Source organism: Scophthalmus maximus, chromosome 18 (assembly GCF_022379125.1).
Source record: "Scophthalmus maximus strain ysfricsl-2021 chromosome 18, ASM2237912v1, whole genome shotgun sequence".
Lineage (NCBI taxonomy): Eukaryota > Metazoa > Chordata > Actinopteri > Pleuronectiformes > Scophthalmidae > Scophthalmus > Scophthalmus maximus.
Genome location: NC_061532.1, coordinates 1176158 through 1196858, shown reverse-complemented (window position 1 = coordinate 1196858; position 20701 = coordinate 1176158). Strand labels below are relative to the sequence as shown.

Below are 20701 nucleotides of genomic sequence, written 5' to 3'. Positions count from 1 at the left end.
GCAGATGTAGTGACAAACAGAGCTAGCAAAATAAGGTCAGGGTAGGGAAGAAATGTGATGTGCATGTATGATTGATTTCAATTTAATTTAACATTCGATTTCCATTATTGTCATTGCAGTATGATATTAGGTAGCAATCCTGTCACTGCATTCAAAAAAATCAGACAACACTTATGCGCGAATGTAAACATATTAAAACCGGTATGGGCAACAAACATGAAGCAAAACACACAAACATAGCAGCGAAAGGCCTAGAGTGGATTTGCTTTGTCTGTGCATGCCGCCATTTCAAACTCCACCTGCGACATTTATGACACAATCCCAGAAGATGCATGCTGCCAGCTCTCATGTGCACCCTGAGTGACAGGCACACAGAGAGGGCTGGTAAAAATATATTTTCTTTTGATGTCAAACTGGGATCTGTGTACAGCTCGTCATTGTGAGTTACAAAATAAGCAGGTTTTTTTTTCTTCTTTCCATTTGAATTCTCAAAGGAGCGTTGGCTTTGCATGGATGGAGCGGAGGGCTGGCTCTGAGAGGGACCTCTTTACTCAGTGTAAATAATAATGGAATGTGAACTCAAAAACATCAGTCCACATTAAGTGGGCTCATGCAGCTTTGGCACCACATTAGACAAACAATATACAGTGACTGCATTTACTGCCGTGACTTCTACTCGTGAATTCAGTCTTTGTCCATCTAAGAATGAAACTGGAGTGTATTTCTTCAAGTGTACCTCATTGAGAGGTATGTAGCAGCCTGTCACACATCAGTTAGAGTTTTGACTGTTACCTACACTCAGACAAACGAGAGCGGAGTTCGCAGACCAAGAATAAACAAGTGGGCAGGACTTGACGGCCTCAAAATGGCCCAGCAGTTATGAAGACAAATATTTCCCCTTCTGGATCAGTAAGGGAGGGAAAGGTGTGTTTGGAGAGGAGACAGAGGGGCGCCTTGTCCCCTTCTCTGACATGTCAGCTCTCCCAATCCCAATCCCCCCTCATTCCTCTCTCCCTCGATCCCACCTTCCTGCTCCCTCGTTCCCCTGCCCTCTCCAGGAGCTCACACAGACCTTCTCCCTTGAAAGATGCTATCGCTTCTCTGCCGTTCCCTCCTGCTCATCCTTGTTCAACAGGTAAGAGGAGTTATTTTTTTTTTATTCTAACACTATAGAAAGACTGGGTTTTCTGATATTACAACATATGGAGGCACTCAACACCTGCCATATGTGGTTTAACAGGAGGAAAGTAAAATAACTGTAGTAAATGTACTCTAGTCAAGAATGAGTTCTATTTTTAATTTTTTTCAATCATAATCTCTTGGAATATACTAGAATGCTTACCGAGCGGTTTTCACCATTGTTATTTTATTGTCACTGCTGGTTGAAGAGAGACAAAGTCTGAGGTCTTCATATTCAAAGCTCCCGTGGACTCATTTTCACACCATGAAATGAGCTCATTCAGTAAACCTGGCAGACAGGCTTCAGATTTTTGGCGCAACCCCCAGTGACCCTTGGAAGCATTCAGAGCCAGGCGAACTGGAGCACAAGTGGCACCACACAGGGACTGCATCGAAGCAAATACAGGCATAAACATTAGAGAAATTACAGAACTGAACAGGAGAATATTGATGAGCTGGTGGGATGGCACCACCACTCTCTCAACACCCAGTTCAGGTCGCCATAGACTTGAATTTTTAATGGGACCAACCATTTCCTTATATCACAGATATCTAACAATAAAATAATTACAGAATAAAAAACTCGACAAAAACATTACTTTAACTGTGGTAGAAGTGAAAATATGTTTATCTTCTAGCTGATTGGGCCTAAGACTGATTTTAAATTGACAGCAGAATAGGAAAAATATGAGGAAACTCGACGGTCCCTTTAAATTCAATCAGGTTGCGTTTCCCTTTATCTAAAATGTGTAATGTTATTTATGACATGTAAGAGGTATGGGTTACAGGAGATTAAGAAAGAGTAGAGTCTCCAAAAATGCCTCAAGACACAAAAAGTAAATCGTATATGTTGCTCTAAGCACAAACTATCTGTTATCACTCTTTCTTCATTTCATTTTGATCTGTTATAAAAACAAATCTACCTCACATACAGAAATATAGATACATTGAAATAAGGGAAAGGACAGAAGACAGCAGTGTTGCCATTTTTAAAAGCAAGCTCAAGACCTAGCTTTTAATTGAATCTTACTTCTTTTTCAAGTTGTCCTTTTATTTATATTTCAGACATTTTGACAGTTTTTATTTAATTTTATTTATATTTCAATTTAATTTAATCGTATTACTTGTATTTATTTATTTTCATGTACTCCCCTTTTAATAATAAATTGTATTAACCCTAATACAATATCCTATAGGTATGTATATATAATGTATGTGTGCATGTATATATGTATTTGTGCATATAGATGTGTATATATATATATATATATATATATATATATATATACTCACTTTTCTTTTTACTGAGTTTTAGTATTTATTTTAACTCTGCATCTAGTGTTTTCCTCATTGCAAATAGATGAGACAGTGTTTTCCTGAGATCCTCGTTCATGTAACTAAATGTTTTATTTATTTTTGCTCTTTTGAGCCTTGCATGGTATATTTGATCTTGAGTAAATGTCTGTGTCTGTGTATGTGTCTATCGGAGGGTGGGGGTATCTTTGTCTTTTTTGTGTTGCATTTTTTTGGGATGAAAAGTGCTATATAAATAAAGTCTGATTGATTGATTGATTGGTTGAGAAGATGCAGGTATCTCACAATTGGTCAGTCTTACATGGTTACTCTGAGCGAACCGTCCTTGGTTCATTCCTTGTATTTTTCACCCTCTCTTTCTTAAGCCAGGCCAAATAAGATATGACATATTATATAGACCTTGCCTGTGTAGTTGCACTTGAATAAAGTGTAAACAAAGTATGAAAAGTCATTTTATGGTGTGATGTATCAGTAAATGGACTGTATGTAGGTGTTGCTATTGCTACAAATCCAGTGGACTGCATTATAACTTGATGTATGTGTGCATGAATGGGTTAATGAGACCCGGAGTGTAGAGTTAAGACCACATAGTGCTTTATAAATGCAGTCCATTTACACTCATTCACACAGGCACAAACAGGGGTTAAATATCTTGCGGTGTCTTGTAATAGCTAACATGTTTACTTAGCAGTCTAAAAGCAACATTGTTTGTTCAGCAAGAGCTGTGTCCAGCGGTGGAAAGCAACACTAATATTAACTCCTGTTAAGCTTCTATTTCTATCAACTTCCTTGCTTCTCCTGAAGTTATCAATCTAACCAGCCAGGCCCGGCGCAGCGCATGACTGTAGCGTCCCGTCCAGTCGGCCCTGAAGACGAGGCACTGCTGACAGGGCATGTTAGAACCTCTTGTCCTGTATGCAACGAAGTCTGAACCCACTCCTGGTTAGAAATCACTTTCCATGGCAGAGAAATCTTGCAAAATAGCACCTCTAAGGTTTCTGCAGTAGCTCACACGTGGCATGTTCGAACCAATAAAACCCAATGTGTGCTGAAGTAGAAAATTTGGACGTGGGACCAGAATCTGCCCATCTGAAAGAGAGATGGGATCTTAAATAGGAAGCAGTCTCTAAAACAAAAAAAAGCCTACTGCTGGTCAGGGTAATGCAACAGTTCATTAAATATAGGAAACTTTTGGATGAAAAGAACTCATTGATACTGATGAATAGTAAACTCTCATTCTCAAAGCATTACAAGCAGTGGAGCTTGGTATGATGTTCTCAAAGGGATCAACTATTTAGATTATACATGAATGTGCATCATATGGTATGAATAACTCTGACTCACTGACATTTTTGCCGGAGGGTGTGTGCCCAAGTACTGGCTGACAAGAATCTCCAACCATGGACCATATGCACTAACCATGTCCATATGGCTGAATGCTGACTCAAAACCACAGACATTTTTATTCAAGGTTGCACTAAATCTGACTTTATGCTACATGCTGAACAACAGCTCTGCAAGAGAGATGGTGTTGAGTTGCAGAACTCTGCAGAGAAACTATTTCAAACGTGATTCAAACGTGGCTAATTTTTCCCTCACACTTCTGCTGTATGGGGATGTGTTCGGAGGTTAGATTTGTATAAAATATCTTCTTCTTTTAAACTCACTTTGACAGCTTTCCAAAGTTATCGAATATCTGAAACAGAGCAGATGGAAATATTACCTCACATTTCAATCCAGTGGCTAACAATTTATTGAATAACTCAGACAACTCGGAATCTGTATTTCTCCTCACACAGTGCCTCAGCAGGGCTCAGAACAATGGGCAGCAGCTGGCTGCTCGAGGTGGGCAGTCCCTGGCTGAGAGACGGCAATTCTGCCAGTGGCCCTGCAAGTGTCGGGAGAGACCTCACTGTGCCCCGGGGGTGAGCGCCGTCCTGGACGGGTGCGGCTGCTGCAAGAGCTGCGCCAGGCAGATTGGAGAGTCGTGCAACGAGAGAGATGTTTGTGACCCGCACAAGGGCATGTACTGCGACTTCTCAGCTGACCAGCCACGATACGAGGTCGGAGTGTGTGCATGTGAGTGCCTCTCATCTTTAATTTGGTCATCACTGGGTAGAACAGTAACAAGAGTGCTACACATTTTCTGTTTCAAACTTATTCATTGCTTTAAGCAGGTGCTCAAGTGGATCCCTGGGGGGCTGTGTTGTTCTGGGTGCCGAGTCGGGTCAGAGATCACAGACATTAGAACAAGTCATTTACTCTTCAAAGTTACCCTTTTTGGAACTTATGTTTGCACGGTGTTGATGCACCTTGCATTCCAGTAATATATTACTGTAATATTATTACTTTTCCCAGTAACTAGTAGTATGAGATTACAATTTCCAAAAATAGTAATATTATTACAGTTACTGATCCAAGTAAAGCTGCATTAGTTATTACTTTATGATGACGTGTACGCGCGGGCAGCTCACGTCGGCTACGACTGGGAGGCCAAAAAGCTAAACGAAGGATAGAGGATGACAGAGATCTGGAGAAGCTCATTGCTGGGTACATCGTAGACAAGAGGTTTGAGAAGCTTCTGCTAATGACATACAATCATTGTTTCACTTCTGAACATTAGGACCTTGCTTTATATGTGAAGGCAGAAAAAACAGAAACAAAGAGCTGGACACAATATCCGCTTGGGTGTTATGCAACGTTTTATGTTCTGTAAAGCCATCAGATACCCCTTGCTAATCTTATGACTGAATATGCAGAAACCCGCAAAAGTAATATAGTGATATTATGAGTAACGTAACTAAAACAAGTAATAAGTTACTTATTACCCTTCCTGAGTAACTTGCCCAACACTGGTCGCAACAGGGGAACTCGTTTGTGTTTTCTGTTGCAGCACTAGTGATAAAACTTTGCTTTATAGGCCGTTTACACCGAGCCTCCAAGAACGGCGCTGAGCTGTTAAGCAGTTTGAGTGTAGACACTGCCAGGGTATCACACCCCCTGGAATCATCACAGGACACACAATGGCCCCCTAAAAGGCATTTTCCCCATGAACATCACAGTAGAATCTGCAAAAAAGAGAATAAATATTCCTGAGTGTTACAAACCCCCCTCAAATGTTTCTTTGACATTATCAGAATTTGATCCTTTTAGCCTAATAACCTTTGGAAAGTCTCGAGTCTAGTTGCATCACACTTAGAGGTGATCGGGTGCTCACTGCCTGCAGCAGATCCTGAGATGTTTCCCTTGTTCTTTTAGACATGATGGCCGTGGGTTGTGACCTGAACGGGGCCCACTATGAAAATGGAGAGGCTTTCCAGACCAGCCCCCTCTATAAGTGCACATGTATTGCCGGAGCAATTGGCTGTACCCCTGCTTTCATCCAGAAGCCTGCGGGTCTCTTGGGCCCCGCCCCGCTGATTGGCAACATGCCAGCCGGCCTCCGCAGCCCAAAGAGGCACCAGCAGGACACTACCTACATGTCAGGTGTGTGTTTATAGAGTAAACGCTGTGGAGAAGGGCCAGCCTGTCTGGATGCGAAGGGGAGAGAGAACATTTGATTACTCCGGTGGAAAGATGGATGGTTCCAGTTATAAACTGCAGGAGAACAAAAATTCGCTTTTCATTAAAAACATCAAATATCTCACTCTGATGAGCTTTGTTTGCAATGAAACTCACTAAATTTTGGAAACACTAATCTAATGTGACGAATTTAAAATCGCGATGACGCATTTTTCGTCAAAGAGTTGACGCACACATTAGGATCTTTAAAAGATCATTTCAGTTCAGTCCTAAGTCAACTAATAATTGGGAACTTAAATGTATGCTCAGTAGCTCATATTCACCTGTGGCATAACATTAATTCCCTTCTGGTGGCTCAGAACAGGTATTTGATGTTGTTTGCATGATTCTGACCAGTGCTCAGGTAGTGGCAAACAGGCTCATTGTTTGTGTAGGGTGTTGTTGACACAATGCCCTTTAACTGTAATACTGAAAGCTTACAGGGATCCTCCTTTAGCCTGGAAGAAGAACTGTCTGATCCAGACCACCCCCTGGAGTCCCTGCTCCAAGACCTGCGGCCTGGGAATCTCTGTGCGCGTCAACAACGACAACAGCAAATGTGAGATGAGGAAGGATCGCCGCCTGTGCCTGCTGCGACCATGTGAGAGGAGCGTGCTAACGAGCATTAAGGTGACAAGTTTAAATCCAATTCCGTTCAAGTATTGACAAATACAAAAAAATAAAAAAGGTAACAACATCTATTTTCAATCCTAGATGCCAAAGGGTAAAACATGCCAGCCTAAATTCCAGGCAAAGAAAGCAGAGAAGCTGACACTCTCTGGCTGCACAAGTACTAAAAAGTTCAAGCCCACATACTGCGGCATCTGCACAGACAAGCGCTGTTGTTTGCCCAACAAGTCACTCATGATCAAGGTCAACTTCACCTGTAAAGGAGGCTCCAACACACAGTGGAAGATGCAGTGGATAACATCCTGCGTGTGCCAGAGGAAGTGCAACAATCCAGACGACATGTTTTCTGAGCTGCGATTACTCTGATGGAGCCCGAGACGGACGCAGGTTCTGAGCCCTGTTGTGGAGGACCGAGGTTCTCCTCAGCAGTGGTGAGGAGGAGACTAAAGACAAGAACTTAAAACTACAAAACCTCGTTTCATACTAAAGGATGGCTGGGATCATGAAATGAAGAACTAGAAGTAGAGCGCTTACGTCCACCAAGGCCCAACAGTCCCCTGAAATTCAGTCAAGTCGCACCAAATTGCACACACTCATACCATAGATATCAGTCCCCGAAACCTATTTTTTCATCAACATTCATTAAATATTTCCTGGGAAATCTGTGAAAAACTAAAAAAAAAAGTGATAAATAAAATTCAAAGATTTTGTCAAGATCCACGCCAAAATCCACTGGGTTCTTCATGGGTTGTTTTTGACAAACCAACAACAAACGAACAGACAGGGGTGAAAACATAACCCCCTTGGTGGAAGTAAAAATGCAGTTAGCTCTGAAGAACCCCGTCTTCAGGACACGTGCAATAACAACACAGACTGTGGTCAGTGTAACAGCTGTAACAGCAGTACCTCACAATATGATGGTCAGGGAGCCTCGACTGGCAAATCAGAGTTTGACTCAATGCTTTTGACATTGAGGTTGTTTATTTTTTTTTCAAACAGGGAAACAATTTAATCAGGTCATAAATAAGACAATTTGGATCTATAACTTATAAAAGTATATACAACATGTTTGCTTGTGTGAAGTCGTTTTTTTAAAAATAGGTAGACAGACACAAAACCCCCCCCAGACAAAACGATTTACAGCAGAGTGGACCTTCATCTGGCGATGCTGAGCCTGGGTGCATCAGGGATTAGTTTCCCCTTGGTGGCATCAAGATGATGGTACTCTTCAATTAGCGAGCTGAGAGAGGTGATGGCCTCTGAGAAGCAGCTCTGCTCCATCCCCTCTACATGCAGGTAGTGATGTAAGTGAGCCTTCAGAATACAGAAAGAAAAAAAGACGGTTACATTTACACACGATCACTCTAAATACAGACTTCAGTATTTCAGATTAAGAGTTATATTTCTCCGTCCCCCACGTTAAAGAAATGTGGAAATTTTATGTAGAAGCAAAACACAAGGATGGGTGGTATGGTCTATTATAGCCAAGTGGCTCCAAAATACCACGAGTATGACCCAAATTCATAGAAAAGAGAGAGGGGGAACAATCGAGGTCGAATCATTTTCATTTTGAAAAAGTGTCCTCATACCTATTCAATCTTTCAAGATTAAGTGTTGAATGAAAATACTTTACTGGAAAGGAGGGAAGACAAGAAACATTCATACTCAAACTTGAGCTATTAATTGATTAGTCGATATTCAATTTCAGCAACTCAAATATATAAAAACAAAAAAAAGTTATGTTCACATTTGATGGTTAAAAAATAGAATTACTGCCTTGTGGTTATTGCCTCCACCAACCAGTACGGTTGGAAGGAACGTGGCCCCAATCTTCCCTCCTGTTCCTGAGTTTTAAATAACATTATAATGTCACAGTGAAGATGACCTGAAAACATAATACTCGTGGATACAACCCTGTGCAGAGACAAAATAATATTTGGCCAAAAGTCTCTTTTAGATAGCAACGTTTCATTTTTTTAGCCAGATGATAAAAGCTAATTAACTGATTGTGGGTATTATCATTAGTTGCAGCCCTAATAAATTAATACATTAATAGTAACTAAAGTCAAAATTATGACAAATATCCATCACAAGTGAGCAGAGCAGAGAGCTGCAACATATCTTAAGTCTGCTTATACTATCTCACTGAGAGACCTATAATTTTCTGTGAAGGAAAACAAGTAAATAATCATGTTTGACCATATGTAACCAAAAAAAGAATCCTTCCCTGCAACTGCACATGGTCCAAAATATCAAATGACTTGAAATGCACCTTCTTCCTGTAGAGTTTGGTGAAACGCTCTTTCAGGTCCAAGAATGTGGACTTCACACAGGTGTTGTTGGCCAAGGCCAGCAGGGAGTGAGAGTGACCCACAGGAGGCACCGAGCACAGGCCCGTCTTCCAGCCTTCTTGGTTCCACGAGACAAAGGGAAGAGATGGCCTCAGTCTAGTACAGTGGCAAAAAACAGAACAGAAAATTCAGAGGGGTTGACTGGTTCCTAGAGCACTTAGCAGGACATTTTACATTTACATACATTTTATTGATGGAAGAATCTTGAGTATATGACAAGCATTGGAGGGGGCAGAGCATTCCCTGTGTACATGTTGTACAGAGGCTGATGTACACACAATTACAAGTTTTCACCAGGAAAAAAAGGCGCCCACGTTGATGTTTTTACCGCCCTAGGCAGGCAGGATTTAACATAACCTCAGTATAGAATGCGTTTGCTGTGCTTGTTCATGCAATAAGGAAACAATTCTCAGCAGGCAGGCAGACCTCAGCCCTGCTCAGTGAGAGTCTGTGTTGTTTGTGTTTGTGTTGCCCCGTCCCTACACAACCGATCATGTCCAGAAGTCAATCATCTGGAGATACTCTCTCAAAAAATATTCCCACCAAGTTTGGAAAAAAATACCATGTGTTTTGTGTTATGCTGTGAACACACGCACCCCTAAATCAGGAAGCTTGACAGCTGCTATTGGAATGCATTACTATTTGTGACCAGTAGAAATATGTAAAAGCAATGAGTATGTAGTATGTGGCTAGAACTTAACTTCCCTAAACCCCTAAAAAAACCCTGAATCTTTAAACCAATAATGTTCCCTGAATGCCTCACTAGCGAAGCTATCGATAGATGCTACAATTTACCTATATTCCCTAAATGTATCACATGCAGTCTATCGGTGGTCACCTGCTTACAAAAAAGAAGAAAATTGTCACATTTGAGCAGCTTGAATGTTGTTTGATACAGTTGATAACAGACACTTTCTCTTGGCATCAGCCCTAAATAAAATTACGGAAGGTTTCTAGATAAATTATTTTTTCGACACACATTTGTGGCAACACATGTCCAGTGATTAAATGCACCCTTGAGTTTTGTGGTGGGGAACATTTCTGTGTTTTCCCTCCTCCCTCCGTTTCCTCCTCTTTTACAGCATGGTCACGCTTAAATATGTGCTCTCACACCAGCCTCTCTTGACAACGTGCCATATCAAAACAAGGTCTGCAGGGAGGGCAGAGGAGAGGCGGCTGCTGAATGGACCAGTCATTAATCAGTGCTATCCATGCTGAATGGGAGTACTATCTGAGAGACTGAGGGTTTTTGGGCCTATCAGGGAGATTGCACGGGCTCAACGCCTGTTTTGGTGCAGACACAGACCGAGTGGGAGGACGGCATGCTGACCTCTCAATATTCCTGCGGAGGTCTGACACCTGCACGTTGCCCCGGACCATTAGGGCGCAGGCCAGGTAGAGGCTGTGCTTCGGGTTTGCTCGGAGCAGCTGGTGGTCTTTGCTGAAGGCGTCGCTGAACATCTGATCCAGTCTAGAGTACAGAGTCAGAAAAGACAATTTCACATCATGAGACATTACAAAATGCTCAGTGTAGTAAAACATGTCCAACACAGATATATCGGCGATAATGGATTTGGACAGTGTTTCTGAAGAGGTCTTTATCAAACCCTTATGTCAAAGAAATGTAAATGAGGCTATAACCCATAAACTTTATTATTAATAAATAGAAATAAAATAAAACATAAATACAACCAAATATACAATCACCGGCCACTTTATTAGGTACACCTTGCTAGTAAAAGGTTGCCTTCAGAACTGCCTTAATTCTTCAGTGTATACTTTCAACAAGGTGTTGGAAACATTCCTCAGAGATTTTGGTCCATATTGACATGATGGCATCACGCAGTTGCTGCAGATTTGTCAGCTGCACATCTATGATGCGAATCTCCCATTCCACCACATCCCAAAGGTGCTCTGTTGGATTGAGATCTGGTGACTGTGGAGGCCATTGGAGTACAGTGAACTCATTGTCATGTTCAAGAAACCAGTTTGAGATGATATGAGCTTTGTGACATGGTGCATTATCCTGCTGGAAGTCGCCGTCAGAAAATGGGTACACTATGGTCATTAAGGGATGGACATGGTCAGCAACAATTCTCAGGTAGGCTGTGGCATTTAAACGATGCTCAATTTGTACTAAGGGGCCCAAAGTGTGCCAAGAAAATATCCACCACACCATTACACCACCACCACCAGCCTGAACCGTTGATACAAGGCAGGATGGATCCATGCTTTCATGTTGTGTAAGCCAAATTCTGACCCTGCCATCCGAATGTCGCAGCTGAAATTGAGACTCGTCAGACCAGGCAACGTTTTTCCAATCTTCTATTGTCCAATTTTGGTGAGCCTGTGCGAACTGTAGTCTTAGTTTCCTGTTCTTAGCTGACAGGAGTGGCACCCGGTGCGGTCTTCTGCTGCTGTAGAACATCTTCTTCGAGGTTCGACGTGTTGTGCGTTCAGAGATGGTATTCTGCATTACTTGGTTGTAACGAGTGGTTATTTGAGTTACTGTTACCTTTTCTATCATCTCAAACCAGTCTGCCCATTCTCCTCTGACCTCTCACATCAACAAGGCATTTTCGTCCACACAAATGCCGCTCACTGGATTTTTTCTCTTTTTCGGACCATTCTCTGTAAACCCTAGAGATGGTTGTACGTGAAAATACCAGTAGATCAACAGTTTCTGAAATACTCAGACCAGCCCGTCTGGCACGAACAACCATACCACGTTCAAAGTGACTTAAATCCCCTTTCTTTCCCATTCTGATGCTCAGTTTGAACTTCAGCAAGTTGTCTTGACCACCTCTACATGCCTAAATGCACTGAATTGCAGCCATGTGATTGGCTGATTAGCTATTTGTGTTGACAAGCAATTGAACAGGTGTACCTAATAAAGTGGCCCTGAGTGTATATATATATATTAATTAATTACATTTGTATGTAAAATGTAAACATAAATGCACATATTTTCTGCATTGTTTATTCTGCGGGCAATGGTTGAGAAAGCAGAATTTGTGAAACTGTATTTATCCAGGGACATTCTGCTGAGAAGGCAAGATGTTTTTAAGGAACGCCCTGGTCTGCTTTGCTCACACACAGTGACATATATTCAGCTCGAGGAGTTACTCAGTGCAGCCACTGCTTGTTTTGACCAATGAGCTGCTCTACTGGGCAGATTTGGTCTCCATGGCTCAGACAAGGCCACTTTCATGGCGGTGGGTTGGGTGGTGGGTCACAGTTTTTCCTGTCACTGGCCTGCAGCACTGAACTTGAAATAACCACCGTCTCACTTGATAAAGTGAAAGCTTGGCTTTGTGGTGTCTGAGGGTCTCATGCCCCCCGTTAAGATTATGGTTCTGATCAGAAGAAAAACTAACAACCATGTTTTAAATTAGTAGCAAAAAAAAAAAGCAACAGTGCCAACCAATAATTTTCACATCACGTCTGGAGTCAGGAACGTAGACTGTACATAAAGATGGATGACATAACAGCTGCCAAAGCACCTGGATCCCCCCTGGTGGCTGGCTGCAGTATAGATCACAAACCCCACCTCCTCCATGTTAGTGTATGGGACATGGGTTAAACCAAGTAGTGAAAGTACATGTAAAACACATTATTCTAGACTTTTTAGACTAAGATTATTAGTAATTCTAAGTTAGTTCTTATCACAATGATGTATGTTCTGTTTCTGATAAATTGAGTTTTAATCAATTATTCAACGCTATAAAAACTGGGTGAAATGTCATGTCTCGTGATTGGTCGAGCGTGTGTAACCGCGGGACATCGATACAGCAGCTCCATACCACAATCGATACTGTGCAGACTTTGGTTCCAAATGACATTGCCAAAGCAAGAAGCGCTGGTATCCCAGATAACCTGGCATCTTTTGCATTGAATATCTTTTTCTCATTTTAATATACATGAATACTGAATATTACATTAAAGCGCAAAGTCTCAGCCTTCATTTGAGCAGGTTTACCTACAGACTGTGCACTTTAATATAGTGTCCATTATTCTATTTCAAACTGAATGTACTGAAGATCAGAGCCTGAAGATAAAAAAAAATTGTCAAAATACTTTTGGCCTTGACTGTATTTGCAATATCATAGTAAGTATTAATATCAGAAAAATATTCATTGATTTCATGATGCTAACCAGATCACTCTGCTCCATCTCTAATATTTCAAATGACAATGTAGATTTTACACACATCAGTAAGGTCGTCACAGGAGGCGCTCCCCTCCTCATTCATCACCTCAGTCAACACGAGGAATGTGTGAAAGGGATGACGGAGTTCATGTCAGCTATAGTAAACAGCTCTGCAGGAGTCACAACAACTGTGAGGTAAATATAGCGGCATTGGCAGCCATACAGCAGACCTTCTGGTGGGGACACTGACGTCCGCCAGCGTGTAGAGCGGGGTGAGGCTGGGCACCAGGTAGTGTAAACGAGGGAAAGGCACCAGGTTCATGGCGATCTCGTTCAGGTCCATGTTGAGAGAACCCTCAAAACGCGCTGAGCTGAAAAAGATTAATAATGCAGGACACTTAAAGGGACACTAAGCAATTTTGGACAAAGCTTTTCCCTCTCTTTGTTGAGGATGATTTTACTGCACTGGCCGGGCCTGGAACCCGCAGCCTCGGTTATGGGAGGCAGACGTGCTAACCACGAGGCCAAAACCCCTGAGTCGATGAGTCTGTCGCTTGAACGTCTCTTAAAGTGTTTTTTTCCTTGCACACACGGTGTTGTGAGGTGCGGTGCGTACCATTTTTTTCGGGTAACAATTCTCAGAGCAAGTCAGTGGAATGGTGTTAAACCATTGTCAGGACTGTGGTTGCGCAATGTGCAAAAAAAAAAAAAAAAGGAAAAAAGGAACCCACTGGTAAAGATGTTGTTCCATAGTGACACTAACAAACTCTACAAGGTTCCCCACTTCAGACTACAAACTACAGATGGGTGAAAAAGTAAGAATATCATCTGAGTAAGAAAAAAACATGACTAATAGAGAAGGGCTGCTTTCATACATGCCTGAAGTTCTCCCTGAATGCCATAATGCAAATTATATGTTTTGGTCTTCGCTGCCTCTAGCTCTCAACCCAGCTATACACAAATACGGGAGATTTTGGATTAAACTTAGAGCCTCCTCTATCCACCACCAACCGAACCCAAAACATCCAATCATCCCTCCAGTTAGGTTCCACAGATTTCGACAATCTAAGCTGACGCTGTTACCCCACTAAGAAAGTTTATTTTGGGTTTTCCTTTCATCTGTCAACAATCTGAATCTGGAATTGAACCTAATTGTGAAGGTGGATGTAGAAATTGGTATCGGACTTGAAAATTCAGGGTGTTAGAGAAATACTATGTAACAGCTTTACAGAAGTGGCATTGAGGTTTTACTTTTGCTCACACCACAAAAAGAAGAAAAGAAAAATGGCAGTATTTCCAGTGGTAAACACTGCCTTACGAGCACACACTGTAATACTGTACCTGGTAATGTTGAGCAACAGGTTAGCCACAATGTTATTCATGGCATCGAAGGGCTTCTCTGCCCCCCTGAGGCCACCCTGTCCAGAGATGATGCTGCTGTCTTTCCTGATCGTCAGCCCTGGCTTTCCACCATCAGACATGTGTTTAATCTTATTCACAATGTCAACCAATGACTGGAGGAGGAGCAGAGGGGGAATTCATCATTGATGGTTTAGATATGAACATACAGCAGAGACATAATGGGGGGGGGGGGGCAAACAATCACACGCACAAACCTGGTTTTCCACAGGAATGACACAGTCAGCGTGCTCTGAGAGCTCTTTCATGGCCAGGACGCTGTTGTACGGGGAGGTAATGACATCGTCCTCCGGAGACGGATAGACTGAGGTGACAATTCGACACACCTCTGGGAACTCTTCCTCCAGCAGGCTCAGCACTCTGGTCCCCAAACCCGAACCGGTGCCTCAAATTTAGTCAAGGAGAATGCACTTACACTAAGCAAGAAGGTTTCTGCAGTAAGATGATGAATTTAATGTCGTGTAAGCCGTTTCCAAATAATTTTGTGCCTTACCTCCTCCCATAGAGTGAATGAGAAAAAAGCACTGCAGACAGTCACAGTGTTCTGCAGCCTTCCGCAGCTTATCCACTATCTGCTCCCTGTAGACTGAGCCGTACGACATATGTCCAACTGCCCTGGACAAGGAAGCAGGTATGTTACTATTGAGTTTATATATGATGAGAAGTGTTAAATGTATATAAATGTGTATAAATTAAGCAATGAATTTTCTCATTTGAGTCAGATCTTTAAAAAAAGAAAAAAAAATGTAATTCTGCAAGCTTCACAAGTGGTGAATTAAAAGCAGTCTGAATTTTAGACAGTCTTGACAAACATGAAAATAAACATTTCAACATGAAGAATAAACAAGCACAAATTCAAATGTCATTGTGTGGAGTTGAAAGCTGTGTGGAGAAAAGTGTCTAGGATTTTAAAAGTCAGTCCCCTGCACATTTTTTATAAACTTAAAAGTAAAAGGCTGAAGACGTTGAGTTTTGAAGGGGAAATCTATGTTAGCAGCACTAACATAAGTCAGCCACAACACGTCTCTCCTCGGAAGTTTCCTTTGAGAAGCTGAAGAGTTCACACCCACTGCTTGACGTGTCATTGCGAAGAGGAATTATTTGGTTTTAAAGTGGCTATCAGACTGAGGGAAAGCAGCTCCAGCCCCATGAGAGAGGGAATATCTACGTAGACCAGTCTTGTCAACAAACACCCCTGACCTTTCCCCTAAATAATACTGTCTGTACTTGAGAAAGAGCAAATTGGACAAAAACACCCAGTTTCTGAGGCTACGATGCTGCAAGTGTTTTTGTTTCTTGCTCTTTTATATTCCTGAGGAATTTGAATGTTTAAAAGCAGATTGAATCCTTTCAGCCACGAAAAACTTATCATGTTGCACTTATCATGACAGTGAATGGTTTGGAACACTGGCTTCAGGCCAAGTGAGCGTGTGAGGCGGCACCCCGTGACTCGTCTGTCTCTCACCAGTTGTTGCCTGAACCCGATACGTCTGTGAGAAGCTGAGTGCTATCGAACACTTCGCTCAGCGGGCCTTGAAGGATCTCATTGACCACCCCCTCCTCCATGTCCACCAGCACCGCCTGTGGATTCACATATGCGAGAATGAAGCGAACAGTATTTTCAATTTCCATTAAATGCTCAGCACATGCCTTAAGTCCATTGCTATCATTCCATAACTCTTTGAGGTTGAGGTATAAAAAAATCCCATTTTTTGTATACATTTAGGAAGGATTTTTTGTGAACCATCACTTGTGTTTCGTGACTCAGACAATACATTTTAAACAGTTGGACAGTAATGATCAAGGTCACCGCTTAACCTATGATTCTAAGTGCAAATGCAGTAGTCTTTCAGCATCACAGCTTTACACTACACCTTGGGATATCCATTTTCCTCAACCAATTTTTCAACCAGCTTTTTCCTGGTAACTACCGGGACTTACTCGGGCCTTAAGATGTTGGATTCTCCCACCGAAACCACAGGCGCCTCCATCACTTTTCCTGGAAAGGCACACCAAGTATAAAAAGATGAAAGGATCACCTTGACGGACAGTTACATGTCAACCCATGTAACAGTAACCGTTTACCTTGAGTCCACATTCCGAAAAAAGCTGCTGAGAGCATCGTCATACACTCCTGTCTGAATGGGAGACAGAGATAGCATGTTAGGAATGCCCTGGACAAATGGTAGGTGATTGCATGTCCTTCTTTGAAAGATGAGATAAATCAAAATGAGACGGGGCTTCACTTTGTTTTTTTGTTGGTTTGTTTGTTTTTTTGTTTGTCCGCAAATTATGCAGAAACTACTAAACTGCATTGAAAATGACAGTGAATCTAAATAACTATATGTTATGCATGTTCATTTGACAGTCACTTTCTTCTTGTTATGTTGCATTGCCAATGGTCCTTACCCGTGTCCGCTTGTTGATTTGTCAGCGGGATTACGTAAAAACTACTAAACAGAACCACATGGGCCGAAAAGAACCAATTACATTTTGGTGTGGATCCGGACAAAGGGGCAGATACAGGAATTGTTTTTACCACTTTCTTTAACATTGTGACAGCACAGCGTTTTTTTGTCATTTCCACCAATTCCTCAAAGAATAACACTTGGATCTCGATGAAAAGCAGGCACTCGTTGATTGGCTTGATTAAATCTATGAGGACTATCTTGGGCCTTGGCAGATGTATGCTATCTACAATCAAACAAAGGTTTAACATTTGAGCATTAGCACATTTTCTAATTTAATTTCCAACATGGTTGGTGTTTGGGGAAACCTGGTAGACTAATGGTTAAGGCCCAAACCACATGGCTGCAACATCTGCAGTTTTGACTTCTGTCTGGGAGAAGCCCATGTTGCATTTCCACAACAGTGACAAAGAGGGAAAAAAGAAAAAACTATCCATGATTGGAAATATATGATTTGGAATACAACTAATAATTGAATTATTAGCTCGTGAAAAACAAAAAAACTGATTGTAAAATTGAGACTTTTTATAATTTTAACTTTTATTGTAAATTCCTGTGCAAACGTTTGTCACTAAAAGTAATGTGTGGTGGGATTATTTATTCTTTTAATCAAATGAATATTTCCTGTTACCACCCTAGGCCTTTAGAAACAGCACCACTTCTCCTCGGTTCAGGGGAACAACGATTGTCAGGGTACTGGGACTTCTGTCCCTTCATGTGATCCCAGCCCGACTCCACGATGTGATCAGGGCTCAGTTGCGGGGCTCCTTGTTGGTGGGCATACAGTAGCTCCGAATGACTCGCGGTGGGACCAATCAGATGCCTTCCCGATGGTATTACTTGATTGAGGAGAATTTCAAACGCAGCGCTTTAAACTTTTGCGATAGATATTTCATTTTTCTGTCACATGCCATTGTCACAGTCTTTAAATGGTTTTGTACTGACCCTAAATGATGACCAAAGGTACGTGAGCAACAACTTTTAAATCCTGACAGTGGAGAGATTTGTGTGAGTGAATGCGTGTGAGGACAGCTGAGGGTAGAGGCTGGTGTGTGCTGCTGTAGACACGTTAGAGCCATCAAAGCAGATGTAAGCACAACAAAAAAACAAAACGGAATGCGTCCAACATTATCATTATCCTGATATAAGACTTGTGAAACGTCTGCTGTGCAAAGTGCCATTGTGTTTGACTCAGTGCAAGTTGCCACTCAGAATAGTTGTGCTGCTGTTGTGGACTCGAGCACTTACTTTATTGACATGAGCATGTTCTCTCAAAGCGAGATCCCAGAACCTGCAGCCAACCTGGTTCCCACACTGTCCGACTGCAGAACAAAGTGAAGTGTCACCTTCGGGCATCGTTTGAAAGGGGAAACGGTTCCATTGAATTGACCTACGTGTTCTCTAAGTGAGCCGTGAACCAGCTGACCGCGCAGGGACGCTGTTAGCATCGCCCGACAGCAGACTGAACGTTAGCTAAGCTAACGTTAGCTTAGCTAAGCTAACGTTCAGTTCGGAGAGTGGACACTTTTACTCACCCTGGACAACAACTGACTGTGTCATGGCGCCAGCGACACTCACACCCTTCACTTGCAACGACTTAAGTCATACTCAATATTCACGTGTTTTACAAAACCTTTTGAATGTCTCATTGGAAGCGCGCCTCAGCTGCGTTTGGTCGATTGCTGATGACGTGTGCCATGAACGGACTCACACGGGTAACACACCCCCCCCCCGCCAACCTAACCCGGAAAGTCCGTTTGGGATTTTCTAATGAAATATTGTGTTTCCAATCAGATTAGACTAGTTTCTTTTACAATTATAATTTTGATTTAGCTTGTAAAGCAGATGCTTCAGGATTCAGGGACAGAAAGTGGGTTTTTCAATAAAGAAACTCTTTTGTTAGATATAGAATATTTCCTTAAAATGTTGACTGGTGCAACTGTTTATTATATTTGTCATAATAAGAATGATATTTGATTAAAAAAAGACTATTGTGAACATCTGTATTACTCTTTACTGCACTTGTAATCCCACCATGGTAGGCTACTTGTTTTTCCCTCATCCTGCCTGTGCTTATAGAAAAAGACCTTGTTGCAGCTGATAGATAATCATTTCTATATCAGTATTGTCACTAATTTAATAAAGAAGAAACGTTTATCTCATTCCCGCATTTAAAAAATCCATTTTCCCCCATGCCCTTTTTACTATATATTGGATAATGGACACAAAGGTGCTGAGGTCCCAGTGTCAGGTCTAGAACAGATTCCACTGTGCTCTCTTCCTCATCATATACCGTCTATTTCTTCTGCTGTTTGCTACCTCTATGCATGGTTGATAGAAGTTTGTAACCACCAGGTTTATCCTTCTTTCCACACTTCAACTGCCCACACAGTCCCACTCAGTTCTAATATTACTTCTGAAGGAGATACCCATCACAACGGTGGCAAAACACCCACCTGCCCCATCTTCCCTGCCATATACACATTTATTATGAAAACCCTAACTTTGTTTTAATCTGGATAGACAACAGATCTTGGTTTTCTTTCTGACTGTGGATGAACTGTTTAACATCAGGCTTTTTGTGTTCGAATAGAGAATTAAATCGGTTATTGATATGGGCCAGTACATTGTATTTCTGGATTATCTTGAATACTTGACTCACCTTTTACTTCTTCGTTCTCATATCCAGATTATGGGCAGTTTCTTCGACTATAATCTGTATTCTATTAGTTTCAGATTCCACATCTTCAGTCACATTTTTGACTCCTGCTATCATCAATTTTTTTTTAATTTCTCTGTCAACATTTTAATTTCAAATTCTTGCATAATACTTGCCACTACTGCTGCATCCAGCCATGTAAACTCAGGCCTCAGCATAAACTCTACTGTGCTGCACTGCTGTCTAACACTTCCTACACACATTTGCTTTCTTGCCTTTTCTGTTTGGATCTCTCTGTGTTACACTCATTCAGCAAGTTACCAACCCCGGCACTCTTGCATACTTCTCCTGCTACTCTCATCAGTGCATCAAGTGGCTGCACCCTTTCCACTTAATAGACCAATTAGTGTTAATTCATTAAAACATTATCTATTTATTATATTGTTTATTTGCTATCATTTACAATTGATGTACTTTTTTTTTTATCTTTTGTTAGTTTTATTTGTTTTTGTCTTTATTGTTAGTATCATGGTTAACCACCTTTTTTATTTTTAAATTATTGTTCAAAAAAAGCAAATAAATAAGAAAAAGGGACATTATGAAATGAAAAAGTTTATAGTAAATATCAATCATTTTTATAAAGGACTAGTCTTCTAAGCAAATACAATGGTGATGAAAAACACTTAGACATCGTGAAAGAGATATTTTGAAAAGGCAATCAAATACATTTATTATAAAAAGATTAGCACTCTGTCTAGACTTTGTATTGCATCCATAATGACACCAGTTACTTACTGATGAATAAATGTGCATGAATACTCACTCACTACTACTTTTAACTACCTAAGATAAGTATTCGACAAAGGCAAATAGCCAAAGTGACAAACACTTCACTCTTTCATTTTCTAACATACTGCAAACAAAAAGGACCAGACTTCTTATATTTTGGAAAAAGACAGAGAAAAAAACAA

The 20701-nt window shown here is 41.3% G+C and overlaps 2 protein-coding genes across 7 annotated transcripts; one reads left to right on the top strand and one right to left on the bottom strand.

Moving 5' to 3' along the window:
- The first annotated feature begins 887 nt into the window (after positions 1-887).
- ccn6 (cellular communication network factor 6) lies at positions 888-7752 on the top strand. Of its 2 annotated transcripts, none has more exons than XM_047328826.1 (5): positions 888-1135; positions 4293-4572; positions 5752-5979; positions 6512-6684; positions 6769-7752. In XM_047328826.1, the coding sequence occupies exons 1-5, from the start codon at positions 1088-1090 to the stop codon at positions 7048-7050; spliced, it is 1011 nt and encodes a 336-aa protein (XP_047184782.1). In that variant the 5' UTR covers positions 888-1087; the 3' UTR covers positions 7051-7752. The 2 variants fall into 2 exon arrangements, with proteins under 2 accessions (XP_047184782.1, XP_035474168.1); XM_035618275.2 differs by having other exon boundaries at positions 889-1135; positions 6491-6684.
- On the bottom strand, positions 7647-18778 carry tube1 (tubulin, epsilon 1). Of its 5 annotated transcripts, none has more exons than XM_035618271.2 (12): positions 18705-18778; positions 18320-18393; positions 16689-16741; positions 16545-16602; positions 16069-16184; positions 15097-15218; positions 14801-14988; positions 14526-14698; positions 13415-13555; positions 10366-10506; positions 8957-9131; positions 7647-7998 (listed from the first exon to the last, which is right to left on the bottom strand). In XM_035618271.2, the coding sequence occupies exons 1-12, from the start codon at positions 18718-18720 to the stop codon at positions 7840-7842; spliced, it is 1416 nt and encodes a 471-aa protein (XP_035474164.2). In that variant the 5' UTR covers positions 18721-18778; the 3' UTR covers positions 7647-7839. The 5 variants fall into 5 exon arrangements, with proteins under 5 accessions (XP_035474164.2, XP_047184780.1, XP_035474163.2 ...); XM_047328824.1 differs by having other exon boundaries at positions 18320-18417; positions 18607-18776; XM_035618270.2 differs by having other exon boundaries at positions 18607-18776.
- Positions 18779-20701: the final 1923 nt, after the last annotated feature.

Coding starts and splice junctions, on each gene's coding strand:
- ccn6 (XM_035618275.2), top strand. CDS start 1,088: ATGCTATCGCTTCTCTGCCGTTCCCTCCTGCTCATCCTTGTTCAACAG. Junction 4,573..5,751: donor CGAGGTCGGAGTGTGTGCAT/GTGAGTGCCTCT, acceptor TTGTTCTTTTAG/ACATGATGGCCGTGGGTTGT. Junction 6,685..6,768: donor GCGTGCTAACGAGCATTAAG/GTGACAAGTTTA, acceptor TTTCAATCCTAG/ATGCCAAAGGGTAAAACATG.
- tube1 (XM_047328824.1), bottom strand. CDS start 18,631: ATGACACAGTCAGTTGTTGTCCAGG. Junction 9,132..10,365: donor CTCCGCAGGAATATTGAGAG/GTCAGCATGCCG, acceptor CCACTGTACTAG/ACTGAGGCCATCTCTTCCCT. Junction 7,999..8,956: donor CCAAACTCTACAGGAAGAAG/GTGCATTTCAAG, acceptor TGTATTCTGAAG/GCTCACTTACATCACTACCT.